The sequence below is a fragment of the Chanos chanos genome, chromosome 6 (genome assembly GCF_902362185.1).
Source record: "Chanos chanos chromosome 6, fChaCha1.1, whole genome shotgun sequence".
In the NCBI taxonomy this organism is placed as follows: Eukaryota; Metazoa; Chordata; class Actinopteri; order Gonorynchiformes; family Chanidae; genus Chanos; species Chanos chanos.
Genome location: NC_044500.1, coordinates 37,145,160 through 37,155,591, shown reverse-complemented (window position 1 = coordinate 37,155,591; position 10,432 = coordinate 37,145,160). Strand labels below are relative to the sequence as shown.

The window sequence follows — 10,432 nt, the reverse complement described above, 5'->3', positions numbered from 1 at the left end:
TGGCTATGCTGCCATCTCGTGGGTCGTCACAAAAATACATACGTGCTTGCAGTACAACCAGGAAGTAACAACCGAAGAAGCAGCGTCAAACTGTTTTTGCTTTTACTCGATATCAGTTAAAACTACACAGTACGAAGGCCTTCAGAAGCCTTGGATTTCTGCCTAAGTTCTGATCTAAAAGCTGGGATGAGGAAGTTCCCATTAAATATTAGTTTATTTCATGGCTGGTACTGGAAATTCCACAGCAAAAAGGAAGATATTTTTATCAGACATAGAGACGCATTGAGTCATCGACAACGATTTTTACCGCGTTCGTAAATCTCCCTTTGTGTAAATTTCAAGTTAGAATTGAGTTAATGCTAGTTAATTCCTTTCACGGTTTGCATTAGCTAACGTTAGCTCATGCTCGCTTACAGGCTGTTAGCTCGAGGACTCGCGGGCCTTCATAAGCACTGAAGGGACTAGACATTTACGCAAGTGGCAGGTTTGGAATGGAAATCGAGCCTAGTTTCGGAACTAGCTATCAAGCGAGGTTTCCCTTATGTGCTTCTCCTTGGGGGACAGTTGGTTTGATTTGTTTATAACTACTTCACATAAGGAGAGTCTGAACTAGCCAGCGTAAATAAGAAGTCAGCTGGTAGACTTTTACGCCAGAAACTCACGTCAGTTGTTTACAGTAATGGCCCACGACTGAGTAGAGCCATAACGTTATATCAGAATAGTTGAAGTTGCTCAGTTTCCTTAAACCTATGAAATAGCATAATGAAACTCTTGGAAAACTCCAGTTTTGAGGCCATAAATACCCAGCTTACCATTGAGACAGGAGACTGTCAGATAATAGGGCGGTAAGTACAGTTTTGGCGGTTTTTGTGCTGTATGTATTGTGATGATTCATTTAATATTGAATTGATCCACTGATCTTCAGTATATTGCAGATAACTGAGTTATACAAACTGAATCACAGATTTTCAAGTTTAAGGACACAATTGTGTTTATGGTCACCAAAGTTTTGCTCACACCATGAATCTCCATCCTGTCTCCTCTCTCTCTCTCTCTTTTTTTTTTTTTTTTAAGGATTGAGAGCTACTCCTGTAAAATGGCAGGTGAGGATAAGCAGATGTTCAAGCAGTTCTGCCAGGAGGGGCTGCCGCATGTTCTGGAAGCTTTATCCCCTCCCCAGACTTCTGGAGTCAGCCCCAACAAGTAAGAGATGGAGCTGCTTTTAATGTCCAAAGTCATATTAGATACTGTGGAAATGCTGCCCAATTGTAGTTCCAAACTCTTTCAAATTCTGTGGTTTCAACTGTTTTCTCAGTGGTGTGTATAATTTTTTGTATGGTGTGTGTCTTTACAGGTTGAGCCACAGTCAGAGTGGTGATGAAGGGGAGGGTCCTCTCTCGGATAAGTGCAGCCGAAAGACACTGTTTTATTTGATTGCCACTCTCAATGAATCCTTTCGACCAGACTATGATTTCAGTCGTGCTAAAAGCCATGATTTTAGCAGGGAGCCCAGCCTTAATTGGGTGAGTAGATCCAAGTAAATGTCTTGATAAGAAGGGGAAGTTGAATCCAGTGTAGTCTGAATTTTTCTTAGCTATGCTTGAAACACTGTCTTTATTAGAAAACGTAAAATGGGGAGATGTGTAAAATGGGGAGACAAATGTGTAAAGGTACGAACAGAATGAATCATGTGTGTATGTTCCCAGGTGTTTAATGCAGTAAACAGCAGCCTGTCTGCTGCCGCAGGAGAGGAATACAGTCGCCTTCAGCCCCAGCTGTGGGAGGCCATAGACACGGAGATCAGCCTGGCTGAATGTGACATTTACAGGTACATTTGACCTTACAGTGGAACGCCGTGGTGGTGTAGTAATATGCTGTAAAGTAAATTTAAGCGCGTGTTTTATCTGTTTAAGATCACATCCTTATAAGAGGTACAAACTAAAGTGTAGTGGAGTGTAAAAACTGAGTTACTCATTCTTCCAGCTATAATCCAGATTTGGATTCAGACCCCTATGGGGAGGAGGGCAACCTCTGGTCCTTCAATTACTTCTTTTACAACAAGAAACTGAAGAGAATAGTGTTTTTCACGTGTCGTTCAGTCAGGTAAGCCTACGCGACTGAGGTAATTCAGACTCCTTGCTTACTGCATTCTGTTGCATTAAATGAGCAGTGCACAGCGATTTAGTGCAGTGCATACCTGAAACAAACGGGAACAATTCAAAAGACCTAACAATTTTTACACGTCACTGTTTTTTCATAGTTTATCTCAGCTACTTTAAATAATACCAAATATTTAATCTTTCAGTAGTGTTTGGAGCCCCCATTTTTGCCAACAGCCTTTGATTGTTTGTTTGTTTGTTTGTTTTTGTTTTTGTTTTTTTTTACCAACTTCAATTTCACTTTTAATTAAAGTGCCTTCTAACACCATGGCTGGTTGTGTGTTGATTTGGTCTTAGAGGTGGATAAGGCTGTTGAAGCATTTGGCTGAAAACAGTTATGACACTCACAATATAAACCTTTTATTTTGTGTTGTGGTGGTAACTCTTTCTCTTGTGATGTAGTCTTTTCATGGCACCCCGGGATTCTGGAATTGGCAATGAACTTGATCTGGAGCTTGATGAAGCCAACTATGAGGAGGAGAATATGGATGAGGAAAGGTGAGAATCAGATGCATGTTTTACTTACTTTGCTACTTTGGTTTTCTTGCTTGCTCAGTAGACCTCAGGTTCTTTTGATGACATTTTTAATTAAATGTGATGAGAGTAACTGCTCCTAATCCTCGGTGTAAATCAATATGCTTACCACATATTAGTTTACTATGTATTGAAGGTGTGCATAGTTCAGAGAGTGTGCTATTAAAAACAATCATTTAATATCTGTGAGTGAAAATGATCATTTTTACCCAACTCTCTTAGATCAGACCCTGTCTCCTCAGATAAGGAACATTACAGTTCATTGTTTCATGCTGTAGTTGAGAGGACAGATACTATACATTCGTTTAAGTGCTGTTCCTTAAACGAGTTAATGTCTCATTTTTTAGGTGTGGTGCACTGTTTACCCAGTGAAGCTGTCATGGTCCTAACTTTTAGAGGATAGGAGACTTGGACTGTGCTTGGGGAAAAACAAGGGAGCATCTTGTCACACCCAGCATCCACAAAGCTCCACAAATTGTCAGTCTCCATTTTTTGTTTTTGTTTTTTTGTTGTTGTTTTTTTTGTGGGAGCAGTTGTGTTCTCAAGGAGAATATCTGAACATCTGTGAAACTGAGTTTCTGGAGATGCAGTATCCAGTACCCAGCTGTGCAGCTCACTTGATTCCATTTTTTGCTAACACAATTTGACTGTGTGTGTGTGTGTGTGTTCATGTTTCAGTCAGGACAAAAACATGCTTTTTGAACATATGTAAAATAATTCCTTTCAAAATATGTGCACTGGTTAAACATGCTATGTTACTGTTTTTGTTTCTTTTCAATCTCAAAGAGTTTAGCATGTTGTGGTCAGAGCTAGAGCTATGACAGATGTCCAGTAGGGGGAACCATCCGCCAATGCAGTACCCGTCACTTGTTAATAAGGTCAACTGCACCTCTGTTTCAGGATCCACATTGAGTATTATTCTTGTTATTCAACCCGCTAGTACTGATCTTAAAGCATTTCAGAATTAGATAAAGTCATTTGGTAGATTTCTTCAGAACTTGTGATTATTAGTAATTGCACAAAAAAGATTTATTTTATAAAAACTTTGAGGGTCTTGCTTCAATATTATTTTTATTGATCTATGGCTTCTGCTGTAGGCTTGAATATGCTTCAACTTCAACTTCATAAGGAAGCATATGCAGAATGAACCAAAGCTGTATATGCCCAAGATGTCTATAACATTAGCAACTGACATGGCAATTTTCACTCAAAATTAAATTTATGGACATGCAAGCTTTATGATATCTGAATCCTCTAATGTGATTTATTGTATGTCAGTACGTTCAGCTGTTCAGTATGAATGTATTAATACTTCACTCTCAGACCTAAAGGGATTTAGTTATTAATATTCAGATGTTTCAGGTCCCTGATCAGGCAAGCAACTTACAGACTTTTCATTTCTTGTATGCAAATTTCTGTGTGGACTTCTTTATATGTTCAGTTAAGTGGTAGCATTACCAGTTAGGCTTGTTTGTTGCAAGATTGACAAATCTTTTCTTTTTTGTATTTTCTGCCTGTGTTTATGCAAAAGGATAACATATGTATGTTACATAAACTGGTTTGAAACCTAGTTTTGTTTGAAAAGGATCACTTGTAATACCATGGAAGGACTTGTAATGAATGCTGTCCATTCATTACAAGTGTTACATCTTGTGCTCCTGAGCTGATGTATCCAGGTTTGAAGTTGTGTTTAATTTATATGGTGAATATGTGATGCATATTACTCTTTGCCATAAAGTCCACAATACTCAACAGAGTGAGTAGTGTCAAGGGGCCAAGCATTATATTTCAACATAGCTCTGGAGAGACTGAGTTGCACCTTGGCTCCAGAATATAGCACTGTATTTAAAGTACATTTTTGGATTTTTTGGAGCATTTTTGTTCTTTTGTCCTGATTTATGTTGTTGTTTGTTGTTTGTGAGAGTCCATCTCTTTTTGTAAAGTTGAAAGTAATTGGTGGTCTCTTCTGTTTACTTTGAAGATTACTTTTCCATGTTAAACATTCCTGTTAAACTTCTGAGACTGATTACAGAGTAAATGTTGTCTAAAACACACCAGGAAGAAGACCGCTTACTGGCAAAAATCTGAATTCTACCATTACTCCATTGTTTTTATTCCCCAGTTTTGGCAGCTTTCAGGATTATAGACCTCTGAGTTTTTGTATTTTAATTTCAAAAGGTCAAAATCGCTTTTTATATTACACCGTGTACAATAAAATTCAGAACTATTAACTGTGTTTACTGCGATCCATTTCAAAACAAGTCTACTGAACTCTTGAACTGCTGTGACTGATATCCTGTGTTATTCTTAGTAAAATGACTCTCCTAGCTATAAACGTGTGAGTGACCTTAAAATTAAGTTTTGTTCGATGAATTATTATGCAAGTAACCTAAGTAATCTTAGGATGACTCATTTAATGTCATAACCCCTGAATATCCAGGCAACCATTTTGTGTAACCACTTTATTATGGAGGAAATATTTGCCCACTGAATTAACTATCAATATCTGGGACATATGTAATACCTTGTACAATCACATTCAACAAAGGCATCCTCTCAAAAGTCTTGGCATCCATGCATTCTGTTTTTCAAACAAAGGAACTGACTAGTTTTGGATCATCCTACAGATTGTGAGGGAGATGTACATGAGCCAGGACTCTTCATAAAGGTTTAACAAAATGAGGATTTAGTAGCATGCACTCATCTATGTGATTTATGGCACTGGTTGTGCTCACTTAAAACCTGACCATTTCAGTTTTTACAAGCTTTATTCAGTAAGTTTGAACAACTGCGTTTGTATACTAATGCAGCTGAAGTTTCTGGTTGTACTGTTTGTGGTTGTAAATCATGAAGCAACTGGACAGAGCAAATCAACTGAGTTTTTCATTTTTATTTTTTTTTACTGGCAACAACAAAATACTTGTTAAAAATGTACACCAAACCTCTAAACACGAGGAAAAGAAATGTAGTGTTTTTTCTTTCCTTTGTTACAAAAAAAGAATATTTACAAATTCACAAGTAGTTTAATGAACAAATAAGGATCAAAGCATTGCGTGCAGGCATTGTTACTGACAACATATGTAATGCCTTTGTTTCTCCTGCTGAACAGTTAGACACCACCTTACCATTACATGGAAGTTCACAGTGGTGCACAGTCAAGAATAGCACTGTTTCCTTCAGGGTCAAACCAGTTTCAATGAACATGTGAAATACAGACAGCATTCACGATTTAGGTTATTACTTATCTACCAACTAAATCACCATGTCTACAATGACGTCACAACATATTCACAGAGAAATCCAAACCCTGGTTCTGACTAACGTGGTCTTTTGTGAAGTTTTACAGGACACAATTATTTCCAACTGGTAAGGGATACAGAACTCCCTTTAAACCCTTCAAAAGGAAAAGCAAACATGAGCACTTAAGCCCAGCTTTTGTAACTCCACACAACTATGCCAGTGAAAAAAAAAAAAATCTTTGGCCGAGCACTCCAAAGGTATGAGTCCAACTAACTCCAGAACACCAACTGTCAATGATGAAGGCACATTAAATGGTCTTATCCAGATTTGCCACTGCAAAATATGTAAACAGTACAAAACAAAGGCACATACTGTGCATCAAGTATCCCAGGATTCAAGTTAAGACATATCAGAAAGTCATTTGGATCTGTACAACTTAGAGCATCATATATAACTTATACAAAGGGTGAGGCTTTGAACAACACTGTTAACCTGAACGTTTTAGCAAAAGTCTTGTGAACTCTACTTCTTTGAGAAGTCTTTTTGGGAAGTAGCCTTTTCAAACAGCATAAGAACTAAAGCAGAGAGGTTGGGCACATTTGTTGTGCTACTGAATAGGCCTCTTTAGGATGGATATAAAAAAAAAACAACAACAACAACAAAAAAAACATAATGCAATCATTATGAAAGGCCAGTGACCTGGTGGAATACCTCACGGATGTTCATGTTTTTTGTTTTTTTTTTGCTTGATGACAGAAAGCAATGTTCAGCACCAGCTATGGAATCTGTTTTTCTGTGCTTTGCCCTTGAACTATGTTTACCCTCTGTAGCAATCCCTCATTAGGTTACGCTCCTCTTGCACGTGTATATCGGTAGGTGAGCCAGAGCTCATTTAGATTAGTAATGGTCACCGTCTTCGTTCTTCTCAAAGTCAGGGACCACCTGGTCAGTAGAGTTTCTTGTGCAGAGGTACTGACTAGGGTTTGTTGTGTTTGTGCAATGGAGCCATGGATGAAGCAAGATGTCGGCTGCCTCCAGTCTCTCTGAGGGTGACTTCCTCAGCATGCAACACACTAGGGACTTGGCCCTTGGAGAAAGAGTGTCTGGGATTGTGAATGTACCCTTGCGGATTTTGCTAAACAGCGCTGCTGGTTCTACATCCTGAAAGGGGTAACGTCCCACCAACATGGTATAGAGTACAACACCCAGACTCCACACATCTGCGGCCTTTCCTGAGTATGAGCTCCGTGAGTTTAGAATCTCTGGACCAACGTAAGCTGGGCAGCCATGTTTGTCTGTGAGAGAATCATCATCTCCGTGCAAAAGACAAGAGTCCTCCAGGTTCTGCAAGACCAGTTTTGTTCTGTAGAAAGAAAAGAATTTTTTTCATTCTATTGCCTTCAAATACCTCCATCTGTTCATAATGAGCATTCAGTATCATGGAAAATGATCACATCATATGTGGAACTATATGCAATAACACCATATCTTTACTGTACAGGAATTACTGCAAATTTTAAATCTAAAATTGCACACGGTGAGAAAACTCATTATCTTTAGGGGAAAAAAAAAAAACTGAAGACAAACCTCTCAGAATCAGTGAAGACAAACTTGCGTAGCTTGAGGTCTCTTAGAACAACGCCATGTTCATGACAGTGTGCTACTGCTGCTGCCATCTGTCTAAAGAGACACACTGCCTCCTCCTCCTGAAGCTTCTTACACGTGCGTACATACGAATGCATGTCGCCGTAGTTGCGCTCAAAGAAGACGTAGACATTGTGCTCCCCCATCACCATCTCAGATATTTTGCTGATGTTGTTGTGGGGTGACAGACGAGTGTAGGGGGCAATAAGCTCCTGGTACTTCTTCATAGAAAACACCTGTGCAAAAGATAAACACAAAGAAGTTAAAAACAAAGTTACAATGAGTACCTGGAAGTGCATGTCAAAGTTCATACACACATGGACACACACACACACACAATTATTATTCTTTTTATCTTTTAACACCCCAAAAACAATTAAAGGTGTGGACACATCCCAAAGGATGCGGTGATGCAATGGGTATACATCATGTTAGGGACTAAGACTGTAATTGCTGAGAGACCCCATACTAAGGCAAATGATCACTCACCTTGCAAGTGTACTCCTGTTCTGTGACGCGGTGCACAGCTCGGTATGTTTGAGCACCTTCAGTGGCTTCCAGCAGAATGTAGGGTCCAATGCAGGACACACAGTGTTTCTCTGACCCCACATGATCAGAGGTTTGGGTCAGAGGTCGGAGACAGGGGGCCAGTCCAGGGGAGGGTGGCTGGTTGAGTCTGCGTCGCTTGCATTTAAAGGTGTCAGTGTTTTGGGAATCTTCGAAATCCACACGCTTCAGACGTGGTGGAAATGCGGGTGATGAAACGTTGAGGCTCATCTGTAAGGACAGAACGTTTTAGTCATGCATTCCTGAAGCTGTGACAGCAAGTTTGCATGTTTCAGTGAGAGTACATCGGAAGCATTTGATCAGTAAAATGCGTGCTGGCTAACAGTTGAAACACGTGTGAAATATTTATACAAAAGACATCAAATTTTCTACACACAAATACACCCTAATACAACCAACGTGACAAGGTTGACGCAACCAACAAGCAAAGCAAGTAGGTCAATAATAATATGCAGCCACACTCAAAGCCACACTCGTAAATCTAGAGAAAATTACGATTCTCTAATCATTTGCAAACATGTTACACAGTAGACATGACTGATGAACAATAATGCTTAATAAGTTCATTGCACAACTATTTGGCGATTACGAAATGCTAATGGAAGTAAATGAGTCACATGCAATAAGAAACAGTATTACACACTCAAAATATCGTCACGAAATGACGTCAGTCCCTTTTTTCCATCTGATTATCCTTTCACTCCGTAATTTGACTCGAATATTAATATTACAGTAATGGTGTAAGTGTAAAAGTACAAATACTTTGTTAAAGAAATGTTTAAAGCTTTAAAGGAGCATTATCAGAAGTAAGCTGCTGGGGGACCGGGGGGGGGGGGGGGGGGGGGGTGGTTAAACAATACTGAGTACGCGTGCCATTAGCTGTCTGGGCGAGGAGTGGTTGAATAAGGAATTGCACCATCACTTTTCCTCTAAAGTTTAACCCTGAATATTTCACAATTACCTTGGAAAAAAGAAGTACCTTATCAAGGTATGGTAAGGCAAGTATTGAAACCCAGTCCAATACACTTTACATTTCACATGACGGATTTATATTAGTCAAATTTCAGACAGTTTCATTTACCTCGGTCGTAGCAAACAAAGGGATCCTCTCCAAAACAGAACAATGGTATGGCAACTCCAGTCACGGACGTTGATCTTACTTGTCAGAGGACATTCCCCACAGTATATATTCGCTGTTATTTAGCTGTCAGTTGAGTATATTAAAGTTGACAACTTGGAAAACAAGAATATACATATATTAATACGTCCTCCAATTAGAGTTTCAAGACACGAGTCTGTGGAAAGTAGGCTCCTGGACTGACGCTGACTTCTCAAACTTCTCTGTACGATGTTTCCAACTCACGTATTTCAAATGCTGTTAATGCACAATATGCGGGTATTAAAGGTAGGTATTACTTTTGTAAGTATTGCTTTCAGAAACTGTAAAGTGAGACCCAAGTGTGGCGGCAACACCGGTGAGCACTTCAGTTGTTGGCACTGACGTCTTTGTTCCTTACTCCCGCTGAGTGACTGCTTCGCTTGAGTGGACGACGAAAGGCTACTTTGGCTTCTTTAATTTTATTCTCGTCAAAATAAAAAGACAGGTCTTCCAAAGACTGAAGATCGGAACAATCAGCGTATTCAGTTGCTTGCATTTACACTGGAACAAAAATAAAGAAAAATATTTGCCCAAAAAGTTACGAGTGCACGCGTCCGAGTGGGTGAATTTGAGATGATATATTTCCCTCGTTTTGGGCTTTGTCGATTAATCCTTTGGATCGAACTCAAGGTCCCTTTTAAATGGGAATACAAATCAGACGTGGCCCCCTCAGCCTGACCGTCCGACTGTGAAGTCTCAATTTGGGTAGTGACTTCTAATACGCTTTCTTAGTTACGCCAGCCTAGACTGATGATGCTGTACTGGCTAGGATTGCAACATCGTAGCTCCACCCACTGGATCTGACGACATCTGTCTCTGAACGTCGCAATAAGTTGGCTGTGGAGTCTCTGAGGTACTCATGAGCTTGAGAGGACATGTAAACAAAAATAATACATATCGGAAAAAACCCGCAAAGATTACCACAGTAATACGCGTTTGAAACATTGTTACAAGGCGCTCAACAGAAGTTTGTACTGAAAATACTCGAAATTACATTTAAAATGGAGCAGAATAAATATTTAAAAAAATATTGTAGTGGTTTAACGACAGCACCCAGACCACATTCAAGTATGTGTTTCATTTATGGGTAGTTTTAGTCAACAGTGGTAATATGTACATTGAATGCAAC

The 10,432-nt window shown here is 39.4% G+C and overlaps 2 protein-coding genes across 2 annotated transcripts; one reads left to right on the top strand and one right to left on the bottom strand.

Annotated features, from left to right (window-relative positions):
• Positions 1–224: 224 nt before the first annotated feature.
• On the top strand, positions 225–4,622 carry maf1a (MAF1 homolog, negative regulator of RNA polymerase III a). Its single transcript, XM_030777203.1, has 7 exons — positions 225–845; positions 1,075–1,203; positions 1,355–1,523; positions 1,707–1,828; positions 1,984–2,103; positions 2,562–2,657; positions 3,041–4,622. The coding sequence occupies exons 1-7, from the start codon at positions 763–765 to the stop codon at positions 3,063–3,065; spliced, it is 744 nt and encodes a 247-aa protein (XP_030633063.1). The 5' UTR covers positions 225–762; the 3' UTR covers positions 3,066–4,622.
• Positions 4,623–5,563: 941 nt separating this feature from the next.
• trib3 (tribbles pseudokinase 3) lies at positions 5,564–9,976 on the bottom strand. The gene is made up of 4 exons (XM_030776303.1): positions 9,226–9,976; positions 8,067–8,354; positions 7,521–7,813; positions 5,564–7,296 (listed from the first exon to the last, which is right to left on the bottom strand). Exons 2-4 carry the CDS (start codon positions 8,352–8,354, stop codon positions 6,831–6,833), a joined length of 1,047 nt encoding a protein of 348 aa, XP_030632163.1. The 5' UTR covers positions 9,226–9,976; the 3' UTR covers positions 5,564–6,830.
• Between the last annotated feature and the right edge of the window lie 456 nt (positions 9,977–10,432).